Source organism: Anguilla anguilla, chromosome 15 (genome assembly GCF_013347855.1).
Source record: "Anguilla anguilla isolate fAngAng1 chromosome 15, fAngAng1.pri, whole genome shotgun sequence".
In the NCBI taxonomy this organism is placed as follows: domain Eukaryota; kingdom Metazoa; phylum Chordata; class Actinopteri; order Anguilliformes; family Anguillidae; genus Anguilla; species Anguilla anguilla.
In genome coordinates, this window is record NC_049215.1 from 37050332 (window position 1) to 37068262 (window position 17931).

Here is a 17931-nt window from a genome sequence, read left to right on the forward strand (position 1 = left end):
TGCCAGTTCTTTGTCTGGTTGGGTTGTTCTGGCCCAAACAGAAGAACTTTTCCAGCATGGGTGGCTCATGTGGTTTGAGCTCATTCCAATTTCTATCACATCAAACCATTTGATGAGCAAGTACATCTACCACATGTGCACCAGCAGGAAGCCAATTTACTGTGGTGCCAAAATACCTGTGATAGTTTTATTTTTGGTATAGGAGACTGGGTTTGCCAGCAGGATTAAATATTTGTTAGTATTTGTTCCATGAATTACGCTGTGCGCTTTCCGATCAGACACAGCGAGAATGATGGAACAGATAACGCATCATGCAGAACTGTCACTGCTGCTCTAAATGTCGACAGTACAGAGCAAAAACAGAATCAGCTTTTCCTAGTTTAATCTCCTCTAGAGGAGACCCATCACAAAAATTTAAAATAAAAATAAAAATGAAGCTTTCACGTTGCTCCATTAACATGTCACTTTCAGCAACAAGACTAATTTGGCCTAGCTTTTGCTCTGGCATTTGCGACTTGTTAAACTAATGATTTGATCGGTCAAATGTTACATTTTAAATTAGCCACATTCATTACTAAGAGGAAAGAAAATGCATAGATTGTTTTTGATCAATGTTTAAATTGTTGGAAAAACTCACTTCTCGCTGATGAATTATATCAGTTGTATTTCCTCCTGTTAAAAATGATATGCCTTCTTCTGTTCCCACAATGCAGTTCAGTGGAGGCCAGTGACCAATAAACAGTGAAACTACTCCACTTATCAACACATAATAATGTATAAATAAAAATGTATAAAATGGAATATTTTCCCACACATGATATGGTTCCATGCACGCATGTGGGCACATGCAAGCACACACTTAAAGCCAGACACACTTCACACTTATAGCCAAACACATTTCAGTGACTTGGAATTCCATACATTTTGACCCTTTAGAAAAATGTTAATTTTGGAGGAGCAGTAAATATAATTTTAAATTGTATTCAGAATATATCCTGTAATGCTGCATTGTACTAAATTTGATCTCTACACTACTCAAAAAAAGTACACTTTCCTAAAATGGTTTTCTCTTGCCAATTTACTAATCTACTGAAACAGATTGCCCTGAACCCATTGAGTAGGGCAACTTAATCTGTTCAGGTATTTGTTTGTCTTTAACTCTTTAGTTAATTTTTTTGTAATTGGGTTGTAATGATTTATTCCAATTTTTTATGCATAATATAATTTTTTTCAATTTATAAAAATTGCATTTTGGATTTACAGTTTACTTTTTGCTTTTGATGATGCCATTTTATCTCACTAGTATCATAATTATTTTAATTTGTCTGATTACTTTCTATCTAAATATGTTTTCAAAAGACAAAGTCCTCTTCATATTATCTACACCATAAAATGGTTTATATGGCGGGGCTATCATACTAGTAATTGTACTTGTAACAATTTGAATGCAATAATCCATAAATATGGTGTACATAAGGTCTCAACCACTGGGGGTACGGGAATAAAACAGGTGCGGATTATTACTTGTACAATTATCCAGCTGCCCCCGCCGTCTGAGCAGGGAAATCAACACGCAAATGGAGATGTGATTATTAGTGCCCCCTAGGGGAACATGAGCGAGCAGCGCTCGAGATCCATAATGACGTCAAATCCGAAATGACTCTGAGCTGTCATGTGTAAGATAGGGGCGCCAGTTCCTGCTCGGCAACAAACCAGGAAATCAAGCGGGTTAAAGTAAGTTAGAAAAGCAGGCGGAACGCTGCTGGCAGCAGGGGGACCTACCCAAAGTTTTAATTTGTATTTTAAATAGTTTGCTCCCTTACTTAATTACTGAGTTTATAGTTATATTAGTGGCTACGTAACATTTGTAGCCATGGCATCTCTATTCAAGAAGAAGACGGTAGACGGTGAGTTCATTTTGCCGGTTTATTACTTTTAGATGTACTGAGATTTTACTGTCGCCGATTAGTTTGGCGTTTGTTGCCAGCGGCCGGTTTTACCCGTTTCTCTGGATTACAATGGACAGCTTGTCAGCTAACCGGCGCTATGTATTGCTGTACCTTCAAAAATGAACACTAGTAAACTAACGTTACAATTCATAAATGCCTAGGATGTTGCCAAGTTTCCTTGGGAGCAAATCAATTAAATTGTTTATACCTAAAACAAATTGAAAAGCACTGTGAAAACACCAATTTGTTAGGTAATCAGTTTGTTAACGTTACTAACCAGTGAATGTTCTGTGGAACATAAGCTAACTCAACAATAAAGCAGTGTAGCCTATAACTTGGCTTCATTGCTTGGTGTTTTGTAAATGAACAATAGGTGTTCGCTGCAGAAACGTTAGCTGACATTTAGTTACTAATATATGGCTATATATCGGTGTCAAGAGGTGACATGGATTTGTTTTAAATAGGCGCTTTGCTAGTTTACTGAAATGTTTGACATGTTCGTGCCAGCCAGCTACAAGTTTTTTCCTCCCTAAAAAATGTGCAGCTAAATTAATGTGGACACAGACGCAGAAACCTCGTCTAATAGCGTGGCTAGTAGTATAAATAAAGCCCAACCTTAAATCTCGGCAGGTGAGCTTACAATGAAAAGTAAACTCTTCATCAAATAAAGGGGTTTCTTTTAGGTATTTTTTTATTTTTTATTTTTACAAATGTCAAGGGAATATAAACTCATAATCACCTGCTATTTTTACGACCTACTTGGATAACAATGTAATATAATAACGCGAAAATGATATTGGTCAGGAAAAGTTTTGCTGCGGTAACTGGTCCCGTACTGTGTGGATGAACTGGAAACAAAGAACAAGTGGTTAGCATGAAGCGGCTATCGAGATGCTCTTTGCCTTGTCATTCTTTCACGTGCCCGTCCCCGCCCTGCCCAGAGCCCGCACGTATCGGCTTATCTGTGATCGTACTGCAAGAATCTATTAATCACTTATTTACAGTGCATCACTCATGTTCTTGTAAATAGTGCAACAACAAAAATTCTAGTAAGATCACCACAAGATTTAGAAAATAAATAAATAAAATAAAACAGTTCAACCTTGATATTCAGTTATTATTTTCAGTTTGTAACAGTCTTGTTCAGGCTATTGTGGTAGTATATATTTTCATAAATATTGTGAATAAAACAGTCCAAAAGTAAGCATTTAATTATTTATTGAGAACCTACTGGTACTGTATAAATCAGGTAATGGAAACACCATCAGATTTCTGGTTTTGCGTTCTCAGTGACAGCACCACCACAGGGCTTTGCCGTTCTTTGTCTCATATTTCCAATCCCCCTTACGCAAAGTGAAATTTCACCCTCCACCCCCCAAAAATACCTAAAAATATATCCATGTGTCTCAGCAATCAATGATGGAATAAAAATGTGACCAGCATGGTGTAATCATGCAGAGCCATTTTGTGTGTCCAGATATTACCTTTGCCGCATGCCGTTGGTGTCCTGGTTTTTCTGGCGCTCAGGTTTTTGGGGGTGCTCAGGTTTTCGGGGGTGCTCAGTCTGGCAGTTGTACTGTATTCCAGTGTTGGCTGCAGGTACGAGTCAGATTGCCAGAGTATCCTCCGTTATTCGGTGTGAAGGTGGAGTGGGGTTTGCTGGTGGAGTTTTGTTGAGGATATCCCTCCCTCTCTAACACGTCGCTCAACACGTCACTGTGCACGCGTGTAGGCCACGTGTTGCTCACGCAAAGGGGTATTACGATTCTCGTATCCATTGGGTGGACATGGGGGGCCGGGGGGGGCACGTAGTATGAAATATTTTATAAAGCTTTATTTAAATATTTTCTGTAGTCTTAATCTTGGGTCATACGTTCATATTTTCCTTAAGAACCTGTTTTTGCACTCAGTCAGGTGAAAATGAGGTTTTATTTTAAGTTTGAGCAGTTTTATATGGTCTGCAGCCAGACTGGTTTGACTGGTGTGGTGGTTTAGGGAATGCTCCTGTACCTGCTAACGGGAGTTTACGGATTAGTTTTGAGCTTTTTTCTGGATTTTCCTCTCAAAACATCAAATTCTGCTGATCCTCTGCCTGGTTAGATCATTTTTATTACATAAAATAAAAATGTAATATTAGGGATATTAACCAGCTTTCCTCCACTTTCTCATTCTCTCAGTGGGGACATAATTATAAAGACCGCTTTGGGAGTTTTGGTCTGTTATGTGTTTTCAGTGGCGGAAATGGTCTTCAGGTCTGCTGAAGTAAGACTGGGACAGGAGTAGTGTGTGTGTGTGTGTGTGTGTGTGCTTAGTGCTGGTAGAGGGTGCTGGGTGCACTGGGACAGGAGTAGTGTGTGTGTGTGTGTGTGGCTGTGCTTAGTGCTGGTAGAGGGTGCTGGGTACACTGGGACAGGAGTTGTGTGTGTGTGTGTGTGTGTGTGTGTGTGTGGCTGTGCTTAGTGCTGGTAGAGGGTGCTGGGTGCACTGGGACAGGAGTAGTGTGTGTGTGTGTGTGTGTGTGTGTGTGTGTGTGTGTGTGTGTGTGTGTGTGTGTGGCTGTGCTTAGTGCTGGTAGAGGGTGCTGGGTACACTGGGACAGGAGTAGGGTGTGTGTGTGTGTGTGGCTGTGCTTAGTGCTGGTAGAGGGTGCTGGGTGCACTGGGACAGGAGTAGTGTGTGTGTGTGTGTGTGTGTGTGGCTGTGCTTAGTGCTGGTAGAGGGTGCTGGGTACACTGGGACAGGAGTAGTGTGTGTGTGTGTGTGTGGCTGTGCTTAGTGCTGGTAGAGGGTGCTGGGTGCACTGGGACAGGAGTAGTGTGTGTGTGTGTGTGTGTGTGGCTGTGCTTAGTGCTGGTAGAGGGTGCTGGGTGCACTGGGACAGGAGTAGTGTGTGTGTGTGTGTATGTGTGTGTGTGGCTGTGCTTAGTGCTGGTAGAGGGTGCTGGGTACACTGGGACAGGAGTAGGGAGTAGTGTGTGGCTGTGCTTAGTGCTGTTAGGGGGTGTTGGGTACACTGAGTTTGGTGGGGGGACAGATTTCAGGACAGGAGAGCAGGGGTGGGGTTGGTGGTAGAGTGGGGGGGGGACTGCTGCGCTTAAGTTGTTTGGAAGAGTTGTCTTGGAGTGTTTGTCAGATTCAGTCACAATGCCTGAGAGATTAGATTAGGGTGGAATGGGGAGGGGGGGGTCCATGTTAATGTAGTAATGAGGACAGACAGGGTCACTGGCAAGAAAAGAGCCTGGGGGAAGGGGGGGGGGGGCAGAGAGTTGTGAGACTGTCTGTGAGCGCTGTGTCTGTGAATGTTTAGCTGTGTGTCTGTGAGCATAAAGCTGTATGTCTGAGCATTTAGCCTACCTGTGTCTGTGAGTGTTTAGCTGTGTTTGAGAGTGTTTAGCTATGTCTGTGAGCGTTTAGCTGTGTCTGTGAGCGTTGAGCTTTGACTGTGAACGTTTAGCTATGTCTGTGAGCATAAAGCTGTGTGTCTGAGCGTTTAGCTGTGACTGTGAGTGTTTAGCTGTGTGTCTGTGAGCATAAAGCTGTATGTCTGAGCATTTACCTGTGTCTGTGAGTGTTTAGCTGTGTGTGTGAACATTTAGCTGTGTTTGAGAGTGTTAAGCTGTGTCTGAGCGTTTAGCTGCGTGTGTGAACATTTAGCTGTGTTTGAGCGTTTAGCTGTGACTGTGAGTGTTTAGCTGTGTGTGTGAACATTTAGCTGTGTTTGAGAGTGTTAAGCTGTGTCTGTGAGCGTTTAGCTGTGTCTGTGAGCATTTAGCTGTGTCTGTTCTGAAAAGTGCGTGGTGTTTTTCCATTGCTTTACCTCACTGTGGAATTTTCAGTTATTGGAGATTTAAAAAATGTTACGTGTTATTTCTTGGCTGTGTAAGAGGTATTGCACAAGGTCAATACTGAACCAAGCTCTGGAGCTAAGATTTCAAATCCAGGTCATAATTAGCAAGTGTGCAAAATGAATTTATCTGCCTGAGGGGCTGCCGTTACTGGAGCTCCCTGTAAATTGTGAGAATTTGTAATGCAGTGAGAGGGAAATCGCAGCCTGGAATTGATCTGGAAATACGCGCGTTGTTCTTTAGCCTGTGACTAATTTCTGTGTATAAGTGTCTAATTTCAATTGCCTCAGAAAATGGGTTTAGAACTGTATGTAGAGGGAAGACAATATGAGGGGTAGCGATGTTAAAACATAATGAAACATTTAAATGCAGGATTTTACCCATTCCAAACCCTAGCCTAAAAGATAGCTATTATAATGTGATTATGCAGGGTAAAGTTAGGGTCATTAAAATACACGCGTGGTTACTGGGCTGAATAGCAGTAAACTGCTCCTTCCACTGACAAAATAAAATGATGGAGAAACTTCAGTACCAGTGAAAAGATGAGAACAGGAATAAATTAACTCCATTCCTGCCTGTGGCACTGGGTTTGCTGACATGATGTCCCCCACAGACCAGAGAAGGAGAATGAGATATGACAGCAATGTGCCCACTTTAAAGATTTTCACTCTGCAATATTATCGTTTAAATCTCTGAAGAGAGGGTTTTTAAAAATGTTTTTTCCAAATCCTAATCAGTGTTCTAGAACTCCTCTGCTTTAAGTCACCAGCAGTGACTGTGACATCAGCATTAGAATGTTCAGTTAACAGCATTCTACTCACACGTGTGATCTCACACGTTAATGGGTTCATTGGTAAACAGTGACCAGCCGTAGTAAAGGGTCAGATGAGCCTGGAGAGATCTTAGCTGAGCTGAAAAAATAATATTGCTGTCACAGAGAGCTCAGATAATGCAGATGTGGTAAATGACATTTTTACTCTCGAGACAGTGTCATTCTCATTTGCAGATGACTGGGTCCGAGTTGCTGATTCAGTCTGGCATGCAGGCGCTGTGTGATAAGCTCTCTGTGCAGGGTCTGTCGGCGCAGCCGGACGGGAATCCCAGCCGGACGGGAATCCCAGCCCTTTCACGGTCTGGTGGAATTCTGCTCTCGCTTAGTTGTCAAACAAGCAAATGATCACGTTATTGCCTCAGCTTTGCTCTGTGGCTGATCCATTTCACACCCTGAATCATCCCATTCAGGGGCCCCTGAAACCCATGTGTGGGGGTGGGTGGGTGGGTGGGCGGGCGGTGCAGGAGGTGTGTTTTTGGCATAACCCCCCTCTCTCTCCCGTCCTGTGTGTGGTGAGGATGGGGAGCAGGTGGGGGGAGCGGTGGTGAGGATGGGGGTGGGGTGGAGGAGGGGGGTAGGAGGTGTATTTTTGGCATAACCCCCCTCTCTCTCCTGTCCTGTCCCAGACGTGATTAAGGAGCAGAATAAGGAGCTGAGAGGAACACAGAGGCAGATCACCCGCGACCGAACAGCGCTGGAGCGGCAGGAGAAGCAAATGGTGAGAGAGCCCCCCCCCCCACACTCCCCCACACCCACACCCTCCCCCCACACTCCCCCACACCCACACCCTCCCCCCACCCTCCCCCACACTCTCCCACCCTCCCCCACATGCCCCCACACTCCCCACACACCCCCACACCCCCACACGCTCCCACCCCCTACACTCCCCCACTCCCCCACACCCACACACCCCCACACTCCCCCACACTCCACCATACTCCCCCATACTCCCCCACACTCCCCCACACCTCCACACCCCCACACTCCCCCACATGCCCCCACAACCAACCCTGGGTCTCCAGTCCCGGACCTCAAGCCAAGCCTGCCGCCCTTCCTCATCCACCACTGTGGACTGTCCTACCTGAACTGAACCCCCCCAAAGTGAGAGTGGTTTGTTCCTGTAACCCCCCCCCCCCCGATCTGAGAGTGGTCTGCTCCTGCTGTAACTGCCCCCCCCCCTCCCCACACTTGTGTGAGAGTGGTCTGTCCCTGTAACTCTCCCCCCCCCTGTCTGAGAGTGATCTGTCCCTGTAACTCTCCCCCCCCCCCCTGTCTGAGAGTGGTCTGTCCCTGTAACTCTCCCCCCCCCTGTCTGAGAGTGGTCTGTCCCTGTAACTCTCCCCACCCCTGCCTGAGAGTGATCTGTCCCTGTAACTCTCCCCCCCCCTGTCTGAGAGTGATCTGTCCCTGTAACTCCCCCCCCCCCCTGTCTGAGAGTGGTCTGTCCCTGTAACTCTCCCCACCCTTGCCTGAGAGTGGTCTGTCCCTGTAACTCTCCCCCCCCCCTGTCTGAGAGTGGTCTGTCCCTGTAACTCTCCCCCCCCTGTCTGAGAGTGGTCTGTCCCTGTAACTCTCCCCCCCCTGTCTGAGAGTGGTCTGTCCCTGTAACTCTCCCCCCCCCCCTGTCTGAGAGTGGTCTGTCCCTGTAACTCTCCCCACCCCTGCCTGAGAGTGATCTGTCCCTGTAACTCTCCCCCCCCCTGTCTGAGAGTGATCTGTCCCTGTAACTCCCCCCCCCCCCCCCCCGTCTGAGAATGGTCTGTCCCTGTAACTCTCCCCACCCCTGTCTGAGAGTGATCTGTCCCTGTAACTCTCCCCACCCCTGTCTGAGAGTGATCTGTCCCTGTAACTCTCCCCCCCCCTGTCTGAGAGTGGTCTGTCCCTGTAACTCTCCCCCCCCCCGTCTGAGAGTGGTCTGTTCCGCTCTCAATCTGCGCTGAGGTTTTATAACTTGACAAGTCAGAAAGTTCTGTTCTGCAGTTTGTGAGCAGAGTTAAAGGAAAGGCTTAACAGTCTTTATATTTGACCTCTCTCTGAAGACTGAAGATGAGGTTGAGCGCTTCAGTAGTTTTTTAGAAGGCAGCTTAAAGACTGAAGCCTGACCCTTCTCTGTGTGTAAGGGAAAGCTGCCAGCCATGCACAGCCGGTTCAGGGCGGCACAGAAATCCGGAACATTCCCCCATATTCCGCACTTTTAATCATTAAAGCAGAGAGATGCGAAGCGGCGCTGTTTTTAAAGTCAACATCGTCACGTGCGTATAATTACCCCTCCTGGGGAGCCTAATTTTTTCTTCATTAGTCTTTCTTCTCATGAATCCGGCTATGTCTCTGTTGTGGTTTTTAAAAAAAGAAGAGTAATTTGTGAAAAACAGAAGTGACCTATATTGGAGCAGTTTAGCATGTCTGTGCGAAGCAGCTTCTCGCTTTGGCAGTTCTGCCATAGGTCCCACTTTCAGACGCCTGTCTTTCATTTTAAGAGTTTATGCGAGAGACTGGTTCTGCCTTCACAATTGTTCTGCATTTCATTTCGATATTACAGTTTGTTTTTTTAACCGTTAAATTTACGGTTTGTGTCGCTGAACTTAATTTGTGCCCCTGCTGTGTTTTTTCCTATATCTGAACTGTTGAAGTCATCAGCATACGTGATGTGTATGCTGTATGTATGTTCATTTGAGCTGTCGTGGAATTCGCATGAACATTATGACGGCCATATACTCTGAAGGGGAGCTCAGGACACTGAATATGTATGTAGTGTGGAAATGCTGAACGATGGATGATGATCAGCCCGTGATGGACGGAGGAGGATCTCATTTCTGTGATGAAAAGCCTTCTGTGGTGTGAGCTCATTAATGCGGACGCATTCGCCAGTCTCCCCCTCGCCTGCTCGCCCCGTCAGCCTGTTCACCACGGCGTGGCCCTGCGAATATTAAACACCTCAAGGGCCCCGCGTTCAGTCTGTCACTGAGTGCACTTCTCCTGCACACTGCAGTGTGTGTCTGTCACTGTAAGTACACTTCTCCCTGTAAGTGCACTTCTCCCGCACACTGCAGTGTGTGTCTGTCACTGAGTGCACTTCTCCCGCACACTGCCGTGTGTGTCTGTCACTGTAAGTACACTTCTCCCTGTAAGTGCACTTCTCCCGCACACTGCAGTGTGTGTCTGTCACTGAGTGCACTTCTCCCACACACTGCAGTGTGCGTCTGTCACTGTAAGTACACTTCTGCCTGTAAGTGCACGTCTCCCTGTAAGTGCACTTCTCCTGCACACTGCAGTGTGCGTCTGTCACTGTAAGTACACTTCTGCCTGTAAGTCTCCCATCACTGCACAGCACCATTAATAAGCTGCATTTAATATGCAATGTTTCATCACGCGCATAATTTTTAAATATTATTTCTGACATTTTATTAACTGTTAACCTTGCTATAAAAAAGGGGCAGTTGCAATGCATGGATTCTCATTCTGCACGTTCCTGTGGTCGTGTCGGAGAGAGTATAAGAAGAAAAGTGCCACAGTCAGCACATGAGCTTCTGTCCTGCATGGGAGCGGTGCTTCTGAAAGTTTCTCTCTGAGCAGAGCTGTAGTTTTCTCCTGATTTCCTGTTCCCGGCTGCGCCTCCTGGGCGAAGGCGAAGGGCTGCCTGTAGCACCTGCTTCACGTGCCTGACATTATCTTCTCCTCTGTGGGTAATTAGCTCATTCAGCTTCTGCAGCGGCCTGCACCTCCACTTAAGGAAGGTTTATGAGGAGCGGTGTGTCAGGTTTTGCTGAGTGTTTTATTTAAGTGCGATTAGCATTAGTGTTGGTAGTGCACGTGTTCTGCTAATGGCAGTGTAACCTGCGTGCAGTTTGAAGCAGTGGGGGGGTGGGGGATGTCTTCTCCATTCGGGTGAATTGGGGGATTATTATTGCTGATGTGTCTCTCGGATGTGCTGCACAAGCCATTATTTAAAGAGCACTGAGATCTGCTCTCTGGAGCAGCAGTGGCAGTTGCACTACCTAAGCACTTATAAACAGACATTGTATCAATTAGCATGTGCTTGGTAAGTCCAACCAAAAACATTCTATAGGGTTTTGAATGTTTTTAAAAAAATCTAAATTACATTTTTAATTATAAACATTTTTTTTTTTTCGAAGTCAGTTTCCAGTTGGAACAATCATCTTACTGGCTCCCGGGATGCTAAATGATTGAATTATTTTTTTGTATTTATTTATTTGTGGAGAGCAACTCTAAATTTGGTTTAAATTAAACTGTGGGTAATTGAAGTAGTATTCTCTTTGAATCCTTTTAGATTTCTGTTTATTTTTAATTATATCACCTCATTGTGTGCTTTTTTCAGCCTCTTCTTGATTACCTTGAAAACCTTCAACAAGAAGGTTAATAATTAATAATGTTCTAAAAAGGTTCAAAGAAAATATTGGCCTTTAAACATCAGCGTTAACTTATTTAAGGGGTAGCTAAAGTGAGTGGTATGCACTGAATATTCAGTAATATAGCAAAATGAGTGAATATTACAGTGCATAGTAATCTTCACCTTTACAGCTGTTCCCCTTGCTGTTGGGTATGCGTATACACCTTTATGGCTGTTCTCCTTTCTGTTGGGTATGAGTAAAGAGCTTGCTCTGTGAGCATTGTGCTCTGTAATGGAGGCGATGTTAGCGCTTAGCCGCAGAAAGCTCGGTGTCTCGGGGAGAGGCTGTTTGCACACTGCTGCACTCACTGTGCTGCAGCTCCCTGTGGAGATGGACTTTTCTCTCATTTAACAGCGTAAATACGCTCAGACCTCTGATTTCCCCGCTTGTGTGTGAGTGTGAGTGTGAGCGTGAGCGTGAGCGTGAGCGTGAGCGTGAGTGAGAGCGTGTGAGCGTGTGTGTACCAGCAGTGTTCCTTTCTGAGTGTGAGTGTGTGTATGTAGCAACAGCAGTGTTCAGGGCTCACACCGGTTACATGTGCTAAGCTGTAGGGCACAAAGTCACAAAGGACTTGAGCCTGCAACCCAGGGGGACAAAGCCAGCCCATTACCTTTACACTACACCACCAGCATTAATGACCACGTGTCAATCACTCAATTTTCTTCACACAGGAAATGGAGATCAAGAAAATGGCCAAGACGGGGAACAGGGAGGCCTGTAAGATCCTGGCCAAGCAGCTGGTTCAGCTGAGGAAGCAGAAGAACCGCACCTACGCCGTCAGTTCAAAGGTCACATCCATGTCCACCCAGACGAAGGTGATGAACTCGCAGATGAAGATGGCGGGCGCCATGTCCACCACGGCCAAAGTAAGGTTTCTGCGTCTCTGCGCTCCCTGCCGACCACATTCAGTCCACGCTGTAATCAGCTAGTTTAGGCGCTGTTACACTTTTTGGTTTCTTGCTCTATATTATTTGGGAGTTGCTGATGTGATAAGCAAAGAATGAAATATCTTTTTAACGTATTAAGAACAGAGCCTATTTTTCTGCTATATCTGGGTCAGATAAATTATGTTTTTGTTTCTTTTTGTCTAATGGGGCTGAAACTCGCCTCCCTGAGAGAAAGAAGGAATCCGAATCCCGATACAAACCGCTACTTCAAAAGAATATTTAAGCAGGGATGGTAATTAGCATGTTGTGGGGGCGTTTTTGCGTGACTGCCTTGTTCCACGCGCGAAGGGGGGGGGGGGGGCTCCTCCTCAGCCGGTTACTCCTTCTCTGCGCTCTACGCACACACCACAGACGCAGGGATCAGAGTCGCCATGGCAATGCGTGGCTCTGCAGACGCAGGGATCAGAGGCGCCATGGCGATGCGCAGCTCTGCAGACGCAGGGATCAGAGGCGCCATGGCGATGCGCAGCTCTGCAGACGCAGGGATCAGAGTCGCCATGGCAATGCGTGGCTCTGCAGACGCAGGGATCAGAGGCGCCATGGCGATGCGTGGCTCTGCAGACGCAGGGATCAGAGTCGCCATGGCGGGTGTGGGGCAGTGTGTGTGTGATCAGTGTGGTTTGTGTGTGATGGGTGTGGGGTAGTGTGTGTGTGATCAGTGTGGTGTGTGTGACGGGTGTGGGGCAGTGTGTGTGTGATGGGTGTGGTGTGTGTGTGACGGGTGTGGAGTGTGTGTGATGGGTGTGTGGCAGTGTGTGTGATGTGTGTGTGTGTGTGACGGGTGTGATGGGTGTGGGGCAGTGGGTGTGTGATGGGTGTGGTGTGTGTTTACGGGTATGGGGCAGTGTGTGTGTGACGGGTGTGGTGTCTGTGTGTGTGTGACAGGTGTGGGGTAGTGTGTGTGTGATGGGTGTGGTTTGTGTGTGAGGGGTGTGGGGTAGTGTGTGTGTGATGGGTGTGGTTTGTGTGTGATGGGTGTGGGGTAGTGTGTGTGTGATGGGTGTGGTGTGTGTGTGAGGGGTGTGGGGTAGTGTGTGTGTGTTGGGTGTGGTGTATGTGTGAGGGGTGTGGGGTAGTGTGTGTGTGATGGGTGTGGTGTGTGTGAGGGGTGTGGGGTAGTGTGTGTGTAATGGGTGTGGGGTAGTGTGTGTGATGGGTGTGGTATGTGTGTGAGGGGTGTGATGCATGTGTGATGGGTGTGGGGTAGTGTGTGTGTGAAGGGTGTGGGGCAGTATGTGTGATGGGTGTGGTATGTGTGTGAGGGGTGTGGTGCATGTGCGATGGGTGTGGGGTAGTGTGTGTGTGATGGGTGTGTGTGTTTGACAGGTGTGGGGTAGTGTGTGTGATGGGTGTGATGTGTGTGACGGGTGTGGGGCAGTGTGTGTGTGATGGGTGTGGTGTGTGTGACGGGTGTGGGGTACTGTGTGTGTGATGGGTGTGGTGTGTGTGACGGGTGTGGGGCAGTGTGTGTGTGATGGGTGTGGTGTGTGTGACGGGTGTGGGGCAGTGTGTGTGTGATGGGTGTGGTATGTATGTGAGGGGTGTGGTGTGTGTGTGACGGGTGTGGGGTAATGTGTATAGTCTCTGTTTCTCACATGGTACCATGAGATGGCAGTCTCTTCCTCAGTGTAGCACGGCTCAGTGGATAAGCCAGTATCTAACGGGGGAGGTTTGTTTCCTTTTCAGCCGTAAGTCTACATGCTTTACATAATTAAGCATCAGCTGTCAGCTGAACATTATTAAAGGGGAAGTCAGGCAAAAAAATTAAAGTTTAATAGCATTTTCCTTCTGTTTGTTAGAAAGCTTCACTCTGTGACTGTCCTGGGTTTGTTGTTTTAGCAGCTTGAAATTTCTGTTTGATGTGAGTTAAAGCATTCATATTTACTGGAGGCCTTTCTACTGTGTTCACTGCTGAAGAAAGAGAGAGAGAAAATATGAAGCCAACATTACATTTGTGTTCTGCTTCAAGAAATATATAATTGGCCAATTTTTTAAAATTATGCATTGAAGATCACATTTTCACTTTTTGTTGGTTTAGCTTTAAATGGCATTTTCAGTGGAGAAAAGAGCATCGTTTTGAACATGACCTTGTTTTTTGACAGAATCATTTTTTGCTTGAGCATTAATTTATTATGAGAAATCAGTATCAGTGCTGAATTATAGCCTTTTCTTCTTTGCATTAATTTGCTGATCAGACATTTCCGGAGTTTTATTAATTTGAGCTCATTTACAGAGCTGAGTATTTGCTGAAGCTGTGGGTGGGTGCCTTGCTCTGTAATGGGACAGTCCTGCTGGATACAGCTTTCACCACAGCTCCACAATGCGTCCTGAAATCCCCTTTATGGAGAGTGTTTATGGGCGTGCAGTGAATTCTGGTAATGCAGCAGTAATGCTGGACATACACTGTAAGGTTGGACGTATGCAGTAATGGTGGACGTATGCAGTATTGGTGGACGTATGCAGTGATGGTGGACGTATGCAATAATGGTGGACGTACGCAGTAATGGCGGACGTACGCAGTAATGGTGGACGTACGCAGTAATGGTGGACGTATGCAGTAATGGTGGATGTATGCAGTATTGGTGGACGTATGCAGTAATGGTGGACGTACGCAGTAATGGTGGACGTATGCAGTGATGGTGGACGTACACGGTTATGGCAGACGTACGCAGTAATGGTGGACGTACACGGTTATGGCGGACGTACGCAGTAATGGTGGACGTATGCAGTGATGGCGGACGTACACGGTTATGGCGGACGTATGCAGTAATGACGGACGTATGCGGGAGGCGATAATGGGCTCATTGTAGTCCATTAATGGCAGGGAGAAGTGGGGGTAACTGTACCTGTATAATCAGGTCATACGCGTATTATTACTTATGAAACTAACTATTCCAAGTAGACTTGCATTGAAATTGCTGAAACATTTTTTTTTACATTTTGCTTCTTTGAGGGCTTTGAGAGAAATCTTGTGCTAAGCCTGGTAAATTTGAAGCAGTCTGTTGCCCAACCTGAGGCCTTTCTCTGTGCTGAGACACTCCTCAGTCCTTATATGGGTCACATTTGCATTGACACACTTGGCCGTACTTTAGAATGACAGGCTCTTACAGTAGTTTTTTGCTGTGGTGAGGCACCATGGGAGTTGTAGTCTGTCTGGGTGAATGGAAGGAGCTTGAGCAGTAAATAAAGAGGAGGGTCCTGACACGGGGACGGGAGGCATGTCTCAGCCCCGGTGTTATGGAGCCTTTAAATTATTCTCTGTGCTCAGCTGTGATGTGTTTATTTAGCCTGCCATGCCTTCCCTGCGCGTATACCCTGCAGGCCTGTAAAACTTTATTCATTTCGCCAGTGCCAGAATTTTATTTTGCCCCAGTTATCTGCAGAGAGACACACATTTGGATTTTTTGCAGAATGTGCTGCAGAGAGATGCGTCCAGATGTTGGGTTTTTTATTATAGTGGGGTGTGAGGTGCATGTGGCAAGTGTGTCCACTGCCATTATAAAGCCTCAGCGACTGAGGAGCCCATGCGCTGGTATATTGAGTCCCTGAGGAGCCCATGCTCTGGTGTGTTGGATCCCTGAGGGGCCTGGGCTCTGGTGTGTTGGGTCCCTGAGGGGCCTGGGCTCTGGTGTGTTGGGTCCATGAGGAGCCCATGCTCTGGTGTGTTGGGTCTCTGAGGGGCCCATGCTCTGGTGTGTTGGGTTCTTGAGGGGCCCATGCTCTGGTGTGTTGGGTCCCTGAGGGGCCCATGGGCTGATGTGTTGGGTCCCTGAATGGCCCATGTGCTGGTGTGTTGGGTCCCTGAGGGGCCCATGGGCTGATGTGTTGGGTCCCTGAATGGCCCATGTGCTGGTGTGTTGGGTTCCTGAGGGGCGGATGCTTTGGGTCCCTGAGGGGCCCATGTGCTGGTGTGTTGGGTTCCTGAGGGGCCCATGGGCTGGTGTGTTGGGTCCCTGAGGGGCCCATGTGCTGGTGTGTTGGGTTCCTGAGGGGCCCATAGGCTGGTGTGTTGGGTTCCTGAGGGGCGGATGTTTTGGGTCCCTGAGGGGCCCATAGGCTGGTGTGTTGGGTCCCTGAGGGGCCCATAGGCTGGTGTGTTGGGTTCCTGAGGGGCCCATAGGCTGATGTGCTTGTAAACTCTCCTCCAGACCATGCAGGCAGTGAACAAGAAGATGGATCCACAGAAGACCCTGCAGACTATGCAGGACTTCCAGAAGGAGAACATGAAGATGGGGATGACCGAGGAGATGAGTAAGACCTAGCAGAGATATTTCCCACAGATGCTCCAGACCTGGGTGCTGGACTGTGTATTAGTGGAAATTCCCATATAAATAGTTCTGAAGCATTTCCAGAGGTGCTTCACTCTCAGCCAGTGGTTACGGTTGTCAGATATGGGATGTGATTGTATTTATCAAATCTATCCCAGTGTCATATGGTCAGTATATTATTATGATACTATATACGGTATATGACTGTAGTTCAGACTGCCTACAATCTGTGCCGACCTGGCTCTAGGAAGCATGGTTTCTGATGGACTTTCCTGTTGATCATTCTGTTTTACCCCAGTCAATGACACCTTGGATGAGATCTTTGACGAGTCTGGGGACGAGGAGGAATCTCAGGACATCGTGAACCAGGTGCTGGATGAGATCGGCATCGAGATCTCGGGAAAGGTGAGTGAGAGATCGAGCCGTGCGTACCCTAAAACCCTGCATACTCCAAAACCTCTGCATACCCCAGAACCCTGCATAACCCAAAACCTCTGTGTACCCCAAAACCTCTGCATACCCCAAAACCTCTGCATACCCCAAAACCTCTGCGTAAACCAAAACCTCTGCGTACCCCAAAACCTCTGCATACCCCAAAACTTCTGAGCACCCCAAAACCCGGCATACCCCAAAACCTCTGCATACCCCAAAACCTCAGATGGGCCCAGCGCCCTGCAGCCAGCCCGCTGTTCAGCCCCAGCTGTCGTTTGAGCTGCTCGCTGCCGCTGCCGTCTCCGTGGTGATGTGAGGGGACAGCAGTGGTAAATCTGGCGACCCTGGGGCGCTGCTCGCCCCGTCTCTCTTCCTGTAGCGCTCATTAGAACCGCTGCACTGCCTCGCATTCAATCACACGCAGTCATGGGGTGTGCGGAGCGACGGGTTCCAATCCCTCCTGCGGGACAGTGTTCACTGTGACCCCCCCCCCCCCCGCAGGGCTTCAGATTGTATGCAGGCTGTAAACACAGGTTCACAGCGCACTGCTCCAGACGGGGGGGGGGGGCGTGTCTGTGCCAGCGGAGAACGGGACCCAACGGTGGCGCTAATGTTCCGCAGATGGTGAGGGCCCCATCGGCGGGAAAGAGCCTGCCCAGCGCGTCCCCCGCCAAAGCCACCGGCATCTCCGACGAGGATATAGAGAGACAGCTCCGGGCCCTGGGAGTGGACTAGGCTGGACTGCCATCCAGCCGCCACCGGGCCGCCATCCAGCCGCCATCCAGCCGCCACCGGGACAGCGACTGAGCCGCTACCCAGCCTGCGTCTCCGTCTTCACTGTGGGTTTGGGGGGAGGGGGTGGGCGCGTGGGTGGGGGGCGACTAGTTGAGCGGTCATGAAGAAAATGTGATACAGAGCGGGGTCTTTTTAAGGGGGGGGGGGGGGTTTGTATTGTGCCCTGATCTGAACTTCACAGGACAAGGTGAGGTCACTTAGGGTGGGGGTGGGGGCCGGGCATAGATCACTATTTAAAAGCTGTCTGGAAGGAAATCTGTAGACAACACTTCCAAAGTTAATGAAGGATTTGCATTAAATGCACAAGCAATCCACTGTGACCTCCCAGCACCAGAAGCCTCTTAACTGGTGTGCTTGAGTGCATATTTGATACCCAACCACTCTGTTCCTTTTTAAAGTGCTCGAGCACAAAGCTCTTGGGTGTTTAGCCCTGGGCTGAGAGTGATGCTAGGTG

The 17931-nt window shown here is 47.8% G+C and overlaps 1 protein-coding gene across 1 annotated transcript; it reads left to right on the forward strand.

The window, feature by feature from the left end:
• The first annotated feature begins 1701 nt into the window (after positions 1 to 1701).
• Positions 1702 to 17550, forward strand: chmp2ba (charged multivesicular body protein 2Ba). Its single transcript, XM_035394674.1, has 6 exons — positions 1702 to 1907; positions 7253 to 7344; positions 11707 to 11901; positions 16131 to 16233; positions 16549 to 16655; positions 17304 to 17550. Exons 1-6 carry the CDS (start codon positions 1874 to 1876, stop codon positions 17415 to 17417), a joined length of 645 nt encoding a protein of 214 aa, XP_035250565.1. The 5' UTR covers positions 1702 to 1873; the 3' UTR covers positions 17418 to 17550.
• Positions 17551 to 17931: the final 381 nt, after the last annotated feature.

Bases quoted from the DNA above. Each gene is read 5' to 3' on its own strand.
- chmp2ba (XM_035394674.1), top strand. From the start codon at position 1,874: ATGGCATCTCTATTCAAGAAGAAGACGGTAGACG. The intron at 7,345-11,706 runs GTGAGAGAGCCC...TTCTTCACACAG, and splicing joins AGCGGCAGGAGAAGCAAATG to GAAATGGAGATCAAGAAAAT. The intron at 16,234-16,548 runs GTAAGACCTAGC...GTTTTACCCCAG, and splicing joins GGGGATGACCGAGGAGATGA to TCAATGACACCTTGGATGAG.